This window comes from Primulina eburnea, chromosome 18 (genome assembly GCF_022965805.1).
Source record: "Primulina eburnea isolate SZY01 chromosome 18, ASM2296580v1, whole genome shotgun sequence".
NCBI classification, from domain to species: Eukaryota; Viridiplantae; Streptophyta; class Magnoliopsida; order Lamiales; family Gesneriaceae; genus Primulina; species Primulina eburnea.
The window spans coordinates 25,091,946-25,109,957 of NC_133118.1; the positions used below are offsets into that span (position 1 = coordinate 25,091,946).

General features: G+C 34.8%; 1 protein-coding gene across 2 annotated transcripts; it reads left to right on the forward strand.

The window, feature by feature from the left end:
• The first annotated feature begins 9,850 nt into the window (after window positions 1-9,850).
• LOC140820304 (uncharacterized) lies at window positions 9,851-13,228 on the forward strand. Of its 2 annotated transcripts, XM_073180649.1 has the most exons (5): window positions 9,851-10,128; window positions 10,202-10,256; window positions 10,707-12,504; window positions 12,596-12,714; window positions 12,811-13,228. In XM_073180649.1, the coding sequence occupies exons 3-5, from the start codon at window positions 10,713-10,715 to the stop codon at window positions 13,147-13,149; spliced, it is 2,250 nt and encodes a 749-aa protein (XP_073036750.1). In that variant the 5' UTR covers window positions 9,851-10,128; window positions 10,202-10,256; window positions 10,707-10,712; the 3' UTR covers window positions 13,150-13,228. The 2 variants fall into 2 exon arrangements, with proteins under 2 accessions (XP_073036750.1, XP_073036749.1); XM_073180648.1 differs by lacking the exon at window positions 10,202-10,256.
• The last annotated feature ends 4,784 nt before the right edge of the window (window positions 13,229-18,012 follow it).

An 18,012-nucleotide genomic window follows, 5' to 3' on the forward strand; every position in this document is an offset into this window, starting at 1 on the left:
GATCAGTTTTCACTTGATTGAATGTGAAGAATATTAATATCTTTATTATTCTCAAGCTCTTGGGTGAATGCGAGGAACTTAGGGGGGATATATTTATTTCCGTCGCTTTTTATGTATCCTTATTTCATTTGAGTAACACATGCAGCATTATTTCATATAGTATCGCAGGCTTCTTGTCGAATGATAATTCGCATGATATTTTGATATGTTCGGTCATTGATTTAGCCATACACATTCACGACTTGCTTCATGTAGTGCAATAATCTCGGCGTGATTTGATGAAACTGTTACGACTGTGAACGCCAAGAAATTGCAGTGCCTCCATGAGTAAATATATTTCCAGTTTGGGAACACGCTTTGTGTGGATCAGATAAATACTCAGTATCAGCATAACCAATTATGCTTTGATTGATATCTTTTGAATACAAAAATCCCGAATCTATCGCTCTTCGTAGATAACAGAATATATGTTTAATTCCGTTCCAGTGTCTCTTTGTTGGATATGAGCTAAATCTTGCCAATAAATTTACAACAAAAGATATATCAGGTTTTGTACAATTTGCAAAATACATAAGGACACAAATAACACTTAGATATGGTACTTCTGAATCAAGAATAACTTCATCATCTTCACATGGACGAAATGGATAATTTTCTATGTTTAATGATCTAACAACCACTAGAGTACTTAAAAGCTTTGATTTATCCATATTAAAACATTTAAGGACTTTTTCTGTATAATTTGACTGGTGAACAAATATTTCACATTCTTTTTGTTCAATTTGCAAACCCAGATAATACTTTGTTTTTCCAAGGTCTTTCATTTCAAATTCTTCCTTCAAATAGACACAACTTCTTGAATTTCCTTATTCTTTTCAATGATGTTTAAATCATTAACAAATACAACAATAATTACGCATCTGGATGTTGTTTTCTCAATGAAAACGCAAGGGCATATTGAATTGTTTACATATCCATTTTAATTAAGTGTTCACTTAGCCGATTATACCACATTTGGCCGGATTGCTTTAACCCATATAATGATCTGTGCAATTTCACAAAATAACATTCTCGGGATTTTGAACTTTCTGCTTATATGCTTATATATATATATATATATATATATATATATATATATATATATATATATATATATATATATATATAAGCTGTGACAACATCCATAAGACGCATTTCTAAATTTTCAGATACCGCCAAACTAAACAAATACCGAAATATAATTGCATCCATAATAGGAGAATACGTTTGACAACATCCATAAGACGCATTTCTAAATTTTCAGATACCGCCAAACTAAACAAATACCGAAATATAATTGCATCCATAATAGGAGAATACGTTTCTTCATTATCAATTTCATGCCTTTGAGAAAAACCTTGTGTAACAAGTCAAGCTTTATATTTTACTAATTCATTTTCTCATTTCGCTTTCGAATAAGGACCATTTGTACCCAACAGGTTTTACACCTTCAGGTGTAAGGACTATAGGCCCAAAAACTTTACGTTTATTTAGCGAATTCAATTCAACCTGGATGGCATCTTTCCATTTTGTCCAGTCCTATCGATTTTTACATTTACCAAAAGATTTTAGTTCATGATCTTCATTGTCATTTATAATGTCAAATGCCACATTGGAAGAAAATATCTCATCAATTCTTTTATATCTTTTAGGTTCCATAATTTTTCAGTATTAATATAATTGATAGAGATTTCACGATTCTCATCAGTGTGTGATTCTGATTGAACATTTTCATCATCATGTATTTCTGCTGGAATATCATTATCTGTTTTGTGATCATTGTGTTTCTCTATGCTTTTTCTTTTTTGAGGATTTTTATCCTTTGAACAGATCGACCTTCCACGCTTCAAGCTTTTAATGACATCATGAGTGTCTTCAATTTGTTTCTTTGGAATTTCAACTCAAGTAGGGGTATTTACAGCATGTATTAGTGACCTCTTTTCTATCTGCAAATGCATATAGCATTTGATTTGCTATCTTTGCACGTGCACAATTTGATATACATCTTTTTCACATTATTTAGTTCTTGAATCCAGATATAACAATGATGATGGATACCATGATATTTCTTTTTGGATATGTTTCTTTTCTCCCCCTAACATTGGGAAGATTTTCTCGTTAAAATGACAATCAGAAAAACGTGTTGTAAACACGTCGCCTGTCTGAGGCTCAAGATATCGAATGATTGATGGACTATCATAACCAACATAAATTCTGATCTTTCTCTGAGGTCTCATTTTTGTTCGTTGAGGCGGTGCAATAGGCACAAATATCATAAATCCAAAGATTCTCAGATGAGAAATGTACGGCCCGAGATTTGAGTTGATACTTTTGAATTGAATTATATTAATAATAAGGAACGCAAGAACAGACGGGGAGAAACGATGTTGCAAAATTGAATATTTTGAAAAAGTGACACCGCACCCGCGCCAAGAAATATACCGCACCCGCGGTGGAGTGGCAGTAGGGTGGGATGTTTTTTTTACAGTAACAAAACCGCACCCGCGGTTGGAATGGCACCGCCCCCGCGGTGGTATACCGCACCCGCGGTAAAAATGATGCCGCACCCGCGGTCGCTGTTCTGGAATTTTGGAACGTAGGCCGTGAGCTTAGCGCACCCGCGATCTCAAGTATAGCGCAGCCGCGGTGCAACGTGCAGAATGGAAAAATGAACCATGTGTCCCTTGCATGCAATTTTAGGTTCTGAGTCTTCATTTTGGCTGGAGATTTCGAGAAAAGAACTAGCAAAAGCTTAAGAATTTCCTCAAGTTCTTCCTAACTTGAATTGTTGGTTTCATGAGATCCAACCGACCGATTCTTGAACAGAGCATAGATTCTTGATCCTCTTTACAAGAGCTTCGAAAGGATGTAAGTATTCTCATATTTCTGTATGTTTTGAAGACTAGATGTTGGAGGAAATTGGATATGATTGAGATTATATGTTTCTGTGATTATAAGCAACGTTTATTCACAACCGGATCGAGAAATGGATACATTATGTGATTATTATGAACTTCCAGCATGTTTGAGTTGAATTATACAGATTCTGATCCTTGTAAATTGAGGTTGTTGAGGATTATGATTTATTGTTGTTGAGTATTATTGTTTGAATTGACCGGTATCGAGAAATAACGCCGATAGGTCGTCGAATCGTATCAAGATTGATTATTGATTCGTATACATGTTGACTATGAATTGGGGGTTGATTATTATTATGTGTTCTGGATATACTAAACAGTATATATTTGAAGTCAGATTCAAGAACAGACTGTTTCTGTAATTGTTATGATTTTGGTGTTGATCTGACTGAGATTCGATATCAGATTTGTGTTATCGTTGAGATTATGAGTTATATCAGTATTGATTATGAGTTCTAGTATTATATCTGTGATGTTGAGATTGACGGGGTTATTCAGATTGTATTGTTATGTCGTCGAAACATCAGCAGACTGACATCTGATCAGATTTGATATGGATTGAGATTGCATTGTTATGTCATTGATATTGATCAGATTATGTATTCAGTTGAGGATTAATCAGAACAGATTCTGAAGTGAGTTATATACTGATATGGTATTTTTTTATGAATTGTCATTATCAGATTGATATGGACAGATTGGAATACCAGACTTCGTCTTCGTCAGATCTGGAAGACAAATGTATAATTCATGTGATATTCGGGAAGACACAACTCAAATGAGATTCGATTTGAGTTTCCCAACAAAATCACATACTAGATTATTGTTATATTCTGATATGAATATGCTTTTTTTATATGCTGATATGCTATTGCTCTGTTTATAGATTGATATTCATTGCATTTAAGATAGGAGAGTCTTGACAGAAACAGTCAAACTTCTAGATGTTTGGTGATATCGCAGCTTAAGGGAAGATCCACTCTCCTATTGTAGATGTCGATACAGATCAGACCGAAGTCTAGGAATAAGACGTACAGTCACCCCGATTTGGAGGGTAGGTGACAGCCATTGACGTCTTATTCACACCGAGATCCCTAGAGTTAGAGTTGAGTCGAGTCCAGACATGACGTTATTTGAGTTACATGTTTATCTGATTTGAGTTGCATGCTTATGTTGATTTGATTTCATAGATTATGAAATCTATTATTTTTGAATTTGTTCATGATAGCATGTTTCATTATTTAGATTGTTTATATGCATGTTTACCATGTTTTATACTGGGATTTATTCTCACCGGAGTATCCGGCTGTTGTCTTGTTTTGTATGTGTGCATAACAACAGGTGGGCCAGGATCGGGGTCAAGAAGACGAGTTAGAGTGGTGATTCCGGACATATTGTAGACTCGGTTTTATTACTTGAACTTTAGTAGTTGAACCTTAGATTAATTGAAAGATTGTTGTACCTTATTGTACTTTTATACTGGAATGTATTTTTATACAGATATGTATATTATTTAGATGCCATTACCTTCCGCACTGATATTTTAAAAAGAAAAATTTTTAGACCCTGATTATCTTAATTGATAATTAAATCCCAAAGATGATTAAGAAGATGATTAGCGTCCGGGTTCCCACAATAGGATGTGTGCATGACAACAAGTGGGACATGATCAGGGTCGAGAAGAGGATGAGAGATCAAGATTAGAGTGGTGATGCCAGACTTGGATATAGATAGGTTTCATTACTTGATTGTAGTAGTTGAACCTTAGTTCAATTAGATGCATGTTGTACATGATTTGTATTATTATACTGGTTTGTATAATAGCATGATTCCATTACCTTCCGCACTTGCATTTTAAAAAGAAAAATTTTTAGACCCTGTTTATCTTAATTGATAATTAAATCCCAAAGATGATTAAGAAGATGATTAGCGTCCGGGTCCCCACAAGAAATGTCTTGTTCTTTACCAAAGACAAGTTGTAATGGGGAGTGTTTATGATATGCACTTTGTCTTATGCGAAATAATGTCGCAGCACGTAAAATTGAATGTTCCGATATAGAAACATGGAGTTTTGTTTTCTTATCATTGGTCTAGCAATCAGTTGTAGACGTTTAATCAATGATTCAGCTAATCAATTTTATGTATGTACATGAGCAACATGATGTTCAACAGTTATTTCCATTGACATACAATAATCATTGAAAGTCTGAGAAGTAAATTCACCAGCATTATCAAGTCTAATTTTCTTGATTGTATTATTGGTAAATTGATTCCGTAATTTTATTATATGAGCAAGTAATCTTGCAAATGCCACATTCCAAGTTAATAATAAACATACATGTGATCATCTGCTGGACGCATCGATCAATACCTTAATATATCTAAATGGTCCACATGGAAGATGAATTGACCCACAGATATCACCCTGAATACGTTCAAGAAACATAAGTGATTCAGTTTGGATTTTAGCTGGTGATGGTCTCATAATAAGTTTTCCAAGAGAACATACTTTGCATTGAAACTTATTATTTTGAAAGATGTTCAAGTCTTTCAGCGATGACCATGTGCATTTTCTATAATTCTTCGCATCATTGTTGAACTAGGATGTCCTAATCGATTATGTCAATTAATCAGTATTGAAGAATTATCAATTACTATGTTTGATTCAATTGGACTTATATATGTATAATGCAATCCAGTAGGGAGCATTGGTAGTTTTTCAACTACATATTTCTTTCATGATTTATATGTGGTAAGACGCATATATTTCTCATTTTCTTCATTTCTTGTTTGAGTATCATAACCATGTGAATATATGTCATTAAAACTCAACAAATTTCTTCGATTGTGGTGAATACAAAGCATCATTATCAGGAATTTTGTACCATTAGGTAACAAAAAATGTGTTTTACCACAACCTTTTATCAAGTCTACATGACCTGATATTGTATTCACCATTGTTTTTGTTGGTTTTAGTTCCAAGAAATATCTTTTATCTCGGAGAATAGTGTACGTTGTACCACTATCAGTTATGAAAACTTCCATGGGATTTATTCCTTGTTTAGCTTTGTTCATAACATTTTTCATATTTGAACTTCAAAAAAATTATGCAATGATAAAAATTACTGACAATATATATGTCATTTATTGAAAAATACAATACATATCATAATTATACAATAAAATATTAGCACATAAGCACATGAAAAATAAAATATTTTACATTTCTATTACAACAATATATTGATCAATTTCAGAAAAATCACTCACAAAATCTACAACATCAAAATGAGTTGAATCACTCAAACGGCCACTGTGTTCAGTGAAGTTGGTCTCTTTTTCTTTCCCCTTTATCGATTCTTTATAGAACTTACAAAGGTGCTCGGGGGCTCGACAAATACGAGACCAATGTCCTGCAGTGACGCATCTAAAACAAGAACTTTCAAATTGTTTTGAGTATTTTCATTAACACTCATGTTCTTATGATGTATTTTCAGTGTGTGGTTCGTGACGCCCTTTTGAGATGAGTTATAGAAATAACTATCTCAATTATACAAATTATATATGTAAATTTTATGATAATAATATGATGTATATAATGTTAATCATTTTAAAATATTTATGTATATCATATCACAATATTATAATAAGGTGTCAGAGACTTCTTTTATATAATACTGTGACATTATAAAAATATATATAATTATTATATAACACAATAAAAATATATAAACAGTGAAATAATCACATCATGTTATTATAATGAGGCTTCGTAGACTCCTTTTATATAATAACATGATATTATTCAAATATATATACAATGAATAAACGGTAACAAAAAAAAATTATATAAGTAGTGTAATAATATAATCACATCACTTTATTATAATCAGGTGTCATAGACTCCTTTTATATAAGATTATATTAAATATTAAATATATATACAATAAAAATAAACAAACAGTAAAAGAAATATTCTTACTTTTGAATATTATTACATTTTTCTTGTGTTTTAGAGCTTGGAAAAATATGAAGAACCGAACCTTCGAGTATCGTGCTAATAACATGTTAAAAGTAAAATTTTACAGTAAAAAGTAAAAATCTCAAACTCACAAAATATATTAAAATACATACTTTATAAAAAAAATTCTCTACTCAATTATGATTTTCTTCACAAATTGAGAGATCTATTTATAGAATTTCTTTGAAAATAGTCCAAAAATAAATACATCACACACTAATTTTCAATATTTACAATTTTTATTTTCAACATTTAACCTTTTTATTTTCAACAATATAGATATTTTAGGGGGAAAAGTTATGTATTATAGGAAAAATAGCCACTCCTAAGATCTTATATTTAATAAAATAAAATAGAAAAAATTGTTAAGTTGTCATATTTCTTTTTTTTTTCATCTAACTTGTTAAGATGTGTTTAATTTCTATAAAATTGTGATTTTTTTAGTTTTACTTCTATTTCAATGGAGCATTGATATGGAACTGAAAAATGTTCATGTGACATCGGAAATTTGATGATATGTTTAGCATAATGTCATCACTTTGGCGAAATAGGAACAAATATGACAACTTAAATGACTAAATTAAATATTTTCCATTGCAATAATATAAATATGGCATATTTTCATGTGATTTTAATTATCTAAATGTTAAAATAGTTACTTAAATTTTAATTTTCTCATTCATGAAGTTGTCTTGAACTTATTAATTTAGATTTGCTTATTAATACATTTTTTTTATTCAACATGTTTTGGTGAGAAAAGTATTAGGATAAGATACTTGTTGGAAAGTTATCGTAATAAATTGTGTCAGGTTGCTACAGTTGTCATATTATAGGCACCCAGGTACCCTTCATGTGGTTCACTCGACCCTACCCTTGCGGGCACTGCCCGCAAGGGTCGATCCTACGGCTCGAATTTTTTCGAATCAATTTTTTTATTTTTTTTACATGGAGGTGGACCCGAATCACTCATGTGGAGTGATCTGGGCCGTTGCCTGCACGGGCAGGTTGAAACAAACCCCTTCATGTTCACTTCTTGTTTTAGTATGAGACTATATGATGCTAGTGCCTGCACGGGCAGGTTGAAACAAACCTCTTCATGTTCACTTCTTGTTTTAGTATGAGACTATATGATGCCATACTATAAAAATCAAAAGTTATATATCATGCACCAAAAACGTCAATCTGTTTTTTTTGGAAAAATGATAATGGTGAAATCTCTACTTCATTAATCGATCTCAACATATATATTTGATTATTAACTTCCTTTCTCTTAGAGTTTATTCATTAAATAAAATCCTACAAGACATGGAAACAAGAATTTCATTAAAAAAAATAAAATATATATCTAGAGTTTATTAAATATCTTAATAGTCTAGCAAGACAGAAATTTATAATTTAATATGCATAATATTATCAAAAATGAAACTATAATTATATTACTTTCAATCTACTTGTTTTTGTCTTTATAGACAAAATATACAAAAATACTAATAAACAGAACTCCGTTAAGTTAGCACGCAACTCCCCTGAGTTAGAGACTCGTCTCCCCCTGAATTCAACCAAGTTAAATCAATTGTTTTTAGAACAGTGCTGTTAGAGGTATTGCAACACGAGAAACCAGAAAACTGAGCAATTCATTAAATGGTATTTATCAAGACACTAACAATAGAGGCGAATCAAACAACTTAAAACCAACTAAATAAACCAAGCACACAAAAGAGCATCTCCATCAGAAATTTTTGCAGCAGCTTCAGCATCATCTCCCTCTTTTTGTCTAGAATAGACGACCACATCAAAAAGAAATCTAGAGTCTGCCACCTGAGCCTCATAATAGGCAATAAGTTTTGGCATTCTAAATTTTTTGAAGTCCAGAATCGATCTGGGCGTGGATAAGAATTATAGATAGCATGGCATACTTAGATGTCTTCACACCAGATGAAGAGGTCATATTGCAAACTGTTAGGATTTATTCACCGATAAAGAACTCGTTTGTTCTATCAGCCGCTTACCTCTTGTGTTGGTTTATTCTCGAGATCAAGATCATACACGCATGCACAAGCAAAGTAAAGAGACACAGCAATTTTACGTGGTTCGGCCAAGATGGCTTACATCCACGGGAGAGCAGCAACCTTTAGAATAATAATCAAAGAAGTAGAGATCATTACAGATCACTCAAAGAAGAAGAATTTACAGAATAGATTTCTTCTTCAATCTATCTTCTAGCTCTTCGTCTTTTCTTGTGGTGATCTTCCTTCGCTTCTTTCTTCTTTATTCTTCAGTGTTTCAGAATTTCTTTTTCATTGTCTTCTCTACTCCCTCTCCTGGACTCTTTAAGCGAGCCAAAGAGACCAGTTACCGGAAGCCCCTTTCTTCAACTGCCATCCAACGGATTTGCATGGTCCAGAGAGTTTTTCCCTACCTCCTTGCCACTGGTGATAGCCTGTTAATTTGTTATGGCCAATAACAAACTAATGCTTAACTACTCTATCCTGCATTCCCGTTTACTAGCCAGCTTGGAAGACACCCAATTAACACAAACCACCGAGAAAACAACAGGCTCAAACTAAGGCAGATCAAGTTTTTGATTCCCCCTAAAGTATGCCAGTGCAATATTCAGCAAGTCACTGACATCCAAAAGTTCTTTACCCATGTAACGAACAAAGAACTGTGGTTTTAGAATCACATAGATCAAAGAGGTGAAAGGCAATTGCGTTGATTTTAATTCATCATCTGCAAAATGCAAAACGATTTTAAATACTAACCTGCCAAAATTATATGTGGTACACCCAGTGTTCTAAAAAGCGCGCTTAAGCGCCGATTAAGCGCGCTTAAGCGCGAAGCGCACCGAAAAAGCTCCGCTTTGGAGAAAAGCGGAACAAAAGCGATCAACGGTAGTTTGACTTAATTAAGTGTCATTAAGCGTAATTAAGCGTAATTAAGCTTGGCTTTTTATTTTTTTTTAAATAATAAATAAATTGATTTTTTATATTAGATGTTGACCTTCCACCTACCAACTTCACGGCTTCACACAATTTTCTTCTTTTCATTCTTCTCTTCTGATTTTTCCGTGAAATCTCACAACATCTAAACTACAGCACCACGATGGGCAAAGGCTGAACTACATAAATGGAAATCGACAACTCTCCTTTTGTAAGTCTCTCATTTTGTCCATCTGCTTTTAGAACAATGGGGGAACCTTCATTTTTTATATATTCTTTTGCAGCCGAAGGATCAGTGAAAGTTTGATACTGCAAAATCAGAGCAGATTTGCGCAACAGGTAGCAAAAATATGAAGTATAGTTATTAAAGACACATTTGGCCTTTAGCCTACGCACAATGCTCAAGTCAAGGGCATGGCTTATCAAAGCTTTGCGCACTGTGTAATTATATTTCACAATTTAGATTTAGATGTATGAGAAACAAAAATTGTGTTTAAAAATTTATGAACAAATTTTCAGTAAAATTGTAGTTCTTTTATTAGTTTGTATGAAAAATGGATTGTGTTTAAAAATTGTATGAACAATGGATTGTGTTTAAAAATCGTGTCAAGTATTATTACCATTCATTGCTAGTCATCAATGGATTGTGTTTAAAAATGAAACAAAAATTGTGTTTAAAAATTTTATTAATTTTTCACTGTCTATTAGATGTATGAACAATGGATTGTGTTTAAAAATTGTAGTTCTTTTATTAGTTTGCATTGTGTATTATTACCTCGAATTTTGTAGGCATCGATGGAAGGAAATGATTCTTCAATGGCATCAAATTCTCATTCTATAGACAGTGAATTGAAAAGGGACTCCGGGGATATTGGCTGGGATACCGCTGTGTTAGTAGATCCTCAAAATCACAAATCTGTCAAGTGTACCTTGTGTGGTAAAGTTACGACCGGCGGAATTTATAGGCACAAAATCCACATTTCGGGTATTCTAGGAAAAGGTGTAAAAGCATGTACGAAGGCAACTGGAGAGCAAAAAGAAAAGTGTCGTTTAGCACTTGAGGATAATAAGTCTAAGAAGCGGGAAAAATTATTGAATGAATCTAAGTTAAGGAATGATGTGGTTATGTCTTTGAATATATGTGAAGATGAAGATGATGAAATTGCCATCATTGAGAGAGGGAGTAAAAAAAGATCAACTGATATGGGACCTATGGATCAATTTGCAAAGCCAATTAATGTTGATGATGCTTCTATGAGTGCAAATAAGAAAATGAGACAACAAAATATTAATGATGCAATTGCTAAAAAAAGATTGCTCCAAGTTCATCAATATTTGGCAAGATGGGTGTATGAAGCCGGAATTCCTTTTCATGCAATTGACAATGATAGTTTCAAAAAATTTGTTGAGGCTTTAGGACAATATGGTCCTGGCTATATCCCTCCTTCACAATACCAACTTAGAGAACCACTTTTAAAAGGAGAGGTGGAGAAAACAAAAGAAACTTTGAAGAAGCAGGAAGAAGAGTGGGAAAATAATGGTTGCTCTATTATGATTGATGGTTGGAGTGATAGGAAAAGAAGAAGTATCATTAATTTTTGTGTGAATTGTAAGTTGGGGACTGCTTTTATTTCATCAAAAGAAGCTTCAAATGAAGCTCACACAGCAAAATACTTATTTGAATATGTTACTGCATGTATTGATCGGGTTGGGGCCAAAAATGTGGTGCAAATTGTGACCGACAATGCCTCCAACAACATGGCTGCCGCGAATCTGTTGGCATTAGAAAGATCCAGCATATTTTGGACATCATGCTCAGCTCACACCATAAATCTTATGCTTGAAGGAATTTCTAAACTGCAAATGTTCAATGGAGTGATCAAGAAGGCAAAATCTTTTTGTATTTTCATTTATGCTCATCACAAGACCTTGGCATTGATGAGAAAGTTTACAAAAAGAGAGATAGTTAGGCCGGGTGTAACTAGATTTGCGACCTCTTTCTTAACATTGCAAAGTTTGCTTGATAAGAAACAAGAGTTGAGAAATATGATGACTAGCAATGAATGGGATAACACTAAATGGTCTAGGAGCAAAAAAGGAAAAGAGGCATTTGATGCTATTGTCCCCAATGATTTTTGGAACTCGATAGATTTGTGCTTGCGAGTATTCACTCCATTGGTAAAAGTTCTTAGACTTGCTGATGGAGAGGATAAACCTTCTATGGGTTTTGTGTATGGAGAGTTGTTGAATGCAAAGGATGATATTCAAAAAACGTTGAAGAAAGAAAGTGATTATGGGCCAATTTTAGACATTATTGATGCAAAAAGTAAGGGTCGTCTTGATAGTCCAATTCATACGACAGCTTATCTTCTGAATCCATATTATTTCTTCAAGAATCCAAGCATCAAAGATGATCATTTGATAACAAATAATATGATCACTACTGTTGAAAAGTTCTTTCCTGATGTTCAAATGCAAAATCATGTGATAAATGTTGAGTTGCAAAAATACACACAAAAAGAAGGAGCATTTGGAAAAAAATTAGCATTAAGCGGATGCCTAAACAATTATCAAAATTACAATCCAGGTATGTAAACATTATTTTATTTCCTTTCATGTTTGTATACTATTGTTGACACATATCATGATATTTCTGTCTCTTTTTTAAATTTTGATAGTTAGTTGGTGGGACTTCTATGGCAATGAGGTGCCAAATTTGAAAGTGATGGCAAAAAAGATCCTTGGTTTAACTACTAGTTCATCGGGTTGTGAAAGGAATTGGAGTGTCTTTGAAGGGGTAAATATTTACTTCATTATACTTTACTTTTGTGGCAATATGATAATTTCATTAATTTGTAGCTTACTCTAAATTTTTGTTTTGTTTTTAATATAGATACACACTAAAAAAAGAAATAGGCTGGATACTACAAGGATGAATAATCTGGTGTATGTCCAATTCAATGCAAGATTGATGAACAAGAAAAAGAGAAAAAATAAATTTGAGACTTTACAAGAAAGTGATACTAGCAAAGCTAAGTCTTGGATGGTTGAAAATTGTGATGATGAAGATGAGATGGAGATGGAGATGGAGATGAACACTTTACAACCTACAAGTGATATCAATGTCAATGTTCAAGGGGACTTCGATGATATATCGGATGGTACCGAAGAAGAAATAAACGAAGAAGAAGAATTCGAATTAGAATCTGACAATGATTTGACCAATATTTAGCATTTTTTATGTGGTCTAGTTGCAAAAACAACTAAATATTGCAATTTTGAGATTCTTATGCTTTTATAAATATGAAAATTTATGCATTATATATTATACTTATTTATCATATTTATGCAGTATTTATTTTTATTTATTTATTGGTTTAAGATAATTATAACTATGCTAAAATCAAAAACGCTTTTTTACGCTTAAGCTCGTATTAATCTCGCTTAAGCCTGAAAAGCTTGAAGCTCGATGTTCACGTTTCGGGACGCTTCGCGCTTTTTAGAACCTTGGGTACACCCACTACCAATTGAGAAAAGGACATTGACATGTGGTCTGGTAACCACTATAGTATTTATGAAGGGAACGAAGTTTCGAATCACAGTCTTGTGTATAACGGAGTAGAATGAAGTCAAATTCGCAGCAAATAGTTGCTTAGAATGGTCAAGAAATTTTGTAATCAAATCTTCAGTGAGGATAGCAGTAATGTCAGGAAGCATTCTTTTTTCTTCACTGGCGGGAGTATTGTAGAAAGCATTGATAATATAAGGGTTGAAGTTGTAGACCCGATCGCAAATAGAAACACATGTTAAAAATATTCGTAATAATTTTTTTTCATTTATTAGATGAATATTTTTAACACATTTCAATTTTTTAAAAAAAATTGAAATGTGTTAAAAATATTTATATTAAATTTTAATAATAATAATAATAATAAATTTTGAAAAATCAATACATAAAAAATTCACGACGATATTCTTTTAAAAATGGAAAACGTAATATATATTATATATATAATTTTTATTTTATTTAATATGATAGAAAATAGTGAGAAATAAATATATAAAAATGACATAAATTTCAAAATTATAACCGAAATTAAATAAAATGATATAATCAATGCAGATAATTAAATTCAGTTTATATTTTCAAGAGATTTCATGTTCAAATTTGAGTTTTAAAACAAAATTGAAAGTACTTCACATTTAATTATATATTTATTTCCTATTTATTTGCAAATATTTAATGAGGTAAGTAAATGCATTATTATGATAACTATTTACGTATATAGCCTATTATTTTTTGCATAAACTTTCCCAATATTGTGTAAAGCTATTAGGTTTACAAGTCGTCTCAAATTTTATGTATTATGATGTGTGCATTTATTACGAGGGCGAGGGCGAGATCTCCACTTGGTTCAATAAAAGAGTTGGTGAAAATTTGACCATGGAACGTGATATTCACGGGAAATTTAGGGTCTGATTCCAGTAAGTGTCACTAGTACAGACGCAATGTTGGAACTTTTCAAGTTCGCAATCTTGATTTTAATGATAACAAAACTTGTTAATTGTGTTACTAATGAACTACCTTAGTTGTGCAGAATCCAAGATCACTCACGAGGTGTTTACATCGCAAAACTGAAGACACAACTGATCGCACAAAATGAATCAGTCTAACTGGCTACGTCATTTGATAAGTACAGCTGATTGACCAGTTGATAGGTGACTCAGCAGGAAAACCTCAGAAGCCTGGCCAGCCGAAGAAGTGTTCAACTGATGAAGAAACCCAGCTGATCAGTCCAACTGAACGAGTATGAAATCAGTTCCACTGACGAGTTAACTGATTTCACCAGCCCAACTGAAAGATCAGTTCAAACTGACCAGTTCGAAGCATCGGTTAGAATCCTTCAGTTATGGTTGATGATAAATTCCTTCGAGTGGATTCCAGCTGTGCGAGAAGGTACAAAGCCATTATCCAGTCAAAGGACAATAATAGACGTTGCATCAGAGCATTAAAGACAAAACACTTCAGAGGGACAGTCAAAAAGACGAGAGACATAGTCCAAGAAGCCGATTCAAATGCAACGATACAATAAATGGTCTCACTGTACGATCAGCTTCCTCCTCCTATATAAAGAGAAGAGCGGTGAAGACTCAAACAATAGAGAGAGCACATATACAATACTAGAGATAAAAGGGCACGCTCAGTTGAATATCAGCTTTCAAAAGCACTAAAGCCTAGAGGGAATTCTTCATCGTTGTACCAGCTTAGTTTAGAAGCCACTTTCCCTCAGTGTGTGGGAACATTCTTGTTCAGTTCTCACACACATATTTGCTCTCAAAACCACCCAAAACAGTCTTGCACAAAGACATTAAACTTTTGTATGTAGTCTTTCTCACATAGACGTTAAATAAGTGTTGACTGGAAGTTGTTGTTTTCAGTCGTAGCTAGGAGTTCAGTTTAGGCAGCGGATAAGTCCTAGCTGAGTGGGCTTGTACATTTTTTTTATAATTAAAAGTCTTCTAGTGGATCCTATTCGTGGAGATAGAAGGGGTGACGTAAGAGCAATTGAAGTCTCCGAACATCCATAAACATATCTTGTGTATTTAACTGATTAACTATTGCTTTAAAATTGGTTTGATCAGTTAGAGTGTTTGTGTGTTCAGTTGTTACCACAACTGAAATACAAGAATGCAAAAACTAATATGTGTTCTTTCAGTTAGTCAGTTTACACAAGTTATTTTCTAACATTTCAGCTTTCTTTACGAAGGATTACTTTGAGTTTCTTCCGCTTGGTTTAAAACCAAACTCGATTTAATTTATCGGTGTTAATATTATTATAACACGAGCTATTGAAGCTCATTGAAGGTTGTTGTGTGTGAAATGCCTTCGAAGGCGCTAGCACACACGATCCATCACGCAGGTTGCAAAATTGTCCCGAACCTGAAATCACGAATAAGACCGTTATCCCCTCCGATGCTCAAGTCAGATACTGAGGATATATAGGGGAGCAGCTAATGGTGCTGCTGAAAACAATATAGTGAACAAATCAACTGGACACTCAAACCTGGTATTTATAGGAGAATACCTGGGCCCTTGATGTGCTTATCTTCCATTTGGGCTTGGGATAGGCCAGGGGTTGTGGGCTCATCCATGGGATATCACCAGTCTCCCCCTCCCGAGTCGAACTGAATCGCAGATTCGAAGTTCGATTAGTTGCGTTGTCATTGGTTTACCGGTGATGAGGACGTACCGTATTAGAAAAAAAAATTCGTTTGCCATTAACGAACGATGTTTGCCGCTGCGAAAATTCGGGGATCAACCTGCCCGGTCAGGTCGCGGGGATCAAATCTCAATCTTGTCATGAATGGCAAGATTTGGTCTGATCTCTCCTATAAATAGTAGTCATGTCCTCATTTTAATTTCACTTCTCCCGTTCATAATTTCCTCTGCAACTCAAATATGCTCCACCATAGCCGCCCAGCTGAGCCCTCGCTTGCACGCCCCCTCTTCCTCGCCCTAAGCACCGCCTGATCGCCCACACCCGAGCCCTTTCCGTGCGCGCACACTCGAGTCCTCGCCTGCACGCCCCCTCCTCCTCGCCCCAAGTCTCGTCTGCTCGCCCACACCCGAGCCACACTCGCCCAACATCCACGCCGCAAGCTCGCCCAAGCGCGCCTCGCCCCTGCCACAAGCTCTCCCAGAGCTTCCGCCACATTCGCCCGACGCCCGAGCCACGCTCGCCCAACGTCCGCGCCGCAAGCTCGCCCGGCGTGCCTTGCCCCAGCACGTGTTCGCCCAACCGCACGCTCACCCGAGCGCTCGTACAGCCGCTCACCCAGCGCGCCTCGTGCCTCACCCCTCAACACGCCCCGACAGTGCCTCGCCGCAGCGCGGGCTCACCCAGCCACATGCTCGCTCGAGCGCTCGCACAGCCGCTCTCCCATCACCTCGCCCACACAAGCGCCACGATCGCCCGAGCGCTCGCACATCCGCTCGCCCATTGCCTCGCGCACACAAGCACCACGCCCAGCGCGCCCTAGCCCTCATCATTCCCCGACAGTGTACGCTTGCTCGGCGCGCCCTCGCCCCGCACAAGTGTCCACCACACTTGTACTCGTCATCGGCTCCTCATTGCGGCTCTTTGAGTATTCTTTCACGTCTCTTCCGGGTCATTTTTCTCCTTTTGTTGTTTGATTATCCTTAGAACCCATGTCTTCATCTGATTCTGAGTTTAATTCCTCGAGTGACTCCAAGAGGTTTAGCGGGTCTAGTGAGTCGAACGAGTAGGACTTCCCTAGTTGATCCTGATTCTACCCTTGATTCTCATGAGGAGGAAGTCACCACTCATAGCTGTCCTGGTAACGAAGTTCACAATGTGACCCAACAGATGAACATATCTGATGTAGACAAATTAAAATAATTTAATTAAGCTTTTTTCATTTTCTCTATATTTGCATGCAGTTGGATTACGTTATCGAATTTTGAACTTTACACTTCAGGTCCGGAAAATTGCAAATTTAGTTGCCCAAAATATATCATGTTTTGCTTTTTCTCTCCCTTCTCCATTTGTTTTGGAGACGGAGAATTTTCTCAGGTGGATGGAAAACGATGTAATATGAATTTTACATTAAAAAAATTTCATGTTTTCCCTAAAAGAAATAAACTTAGATAACAAAATTAGTTATTTTAAACTCTCGACAGTCATTTCTAAAATGTATTTGACAAAGGAGTAGGTCTCTTGTGAGACACTCTCACGAATCTTTATCTGTGAGACGGGTCAATCATACCGATATTCATAATAAAAAGTAATATTATTAGCATAAAAAGTAATATTTTTTCATGGATGAACCAAATAAGAGATTTGTCTCGCAAAATACGACCCGTGAAATTGTCTCACACAAGTTTTTGATTTGACAAAGATACCTAGCTTCTGATATTTAGTACATAATTTTGTTTAAAATGAAACTTTAAAAAGTACGCATTCGTTCTTTTGATTCTAAGCTAATGTACTCGAGATATAATTAATTTTATCATACATTAATTAATAACAATTAAAGATCTACTTAGTTGGCAAGATTTCCATGTGAGAAAATG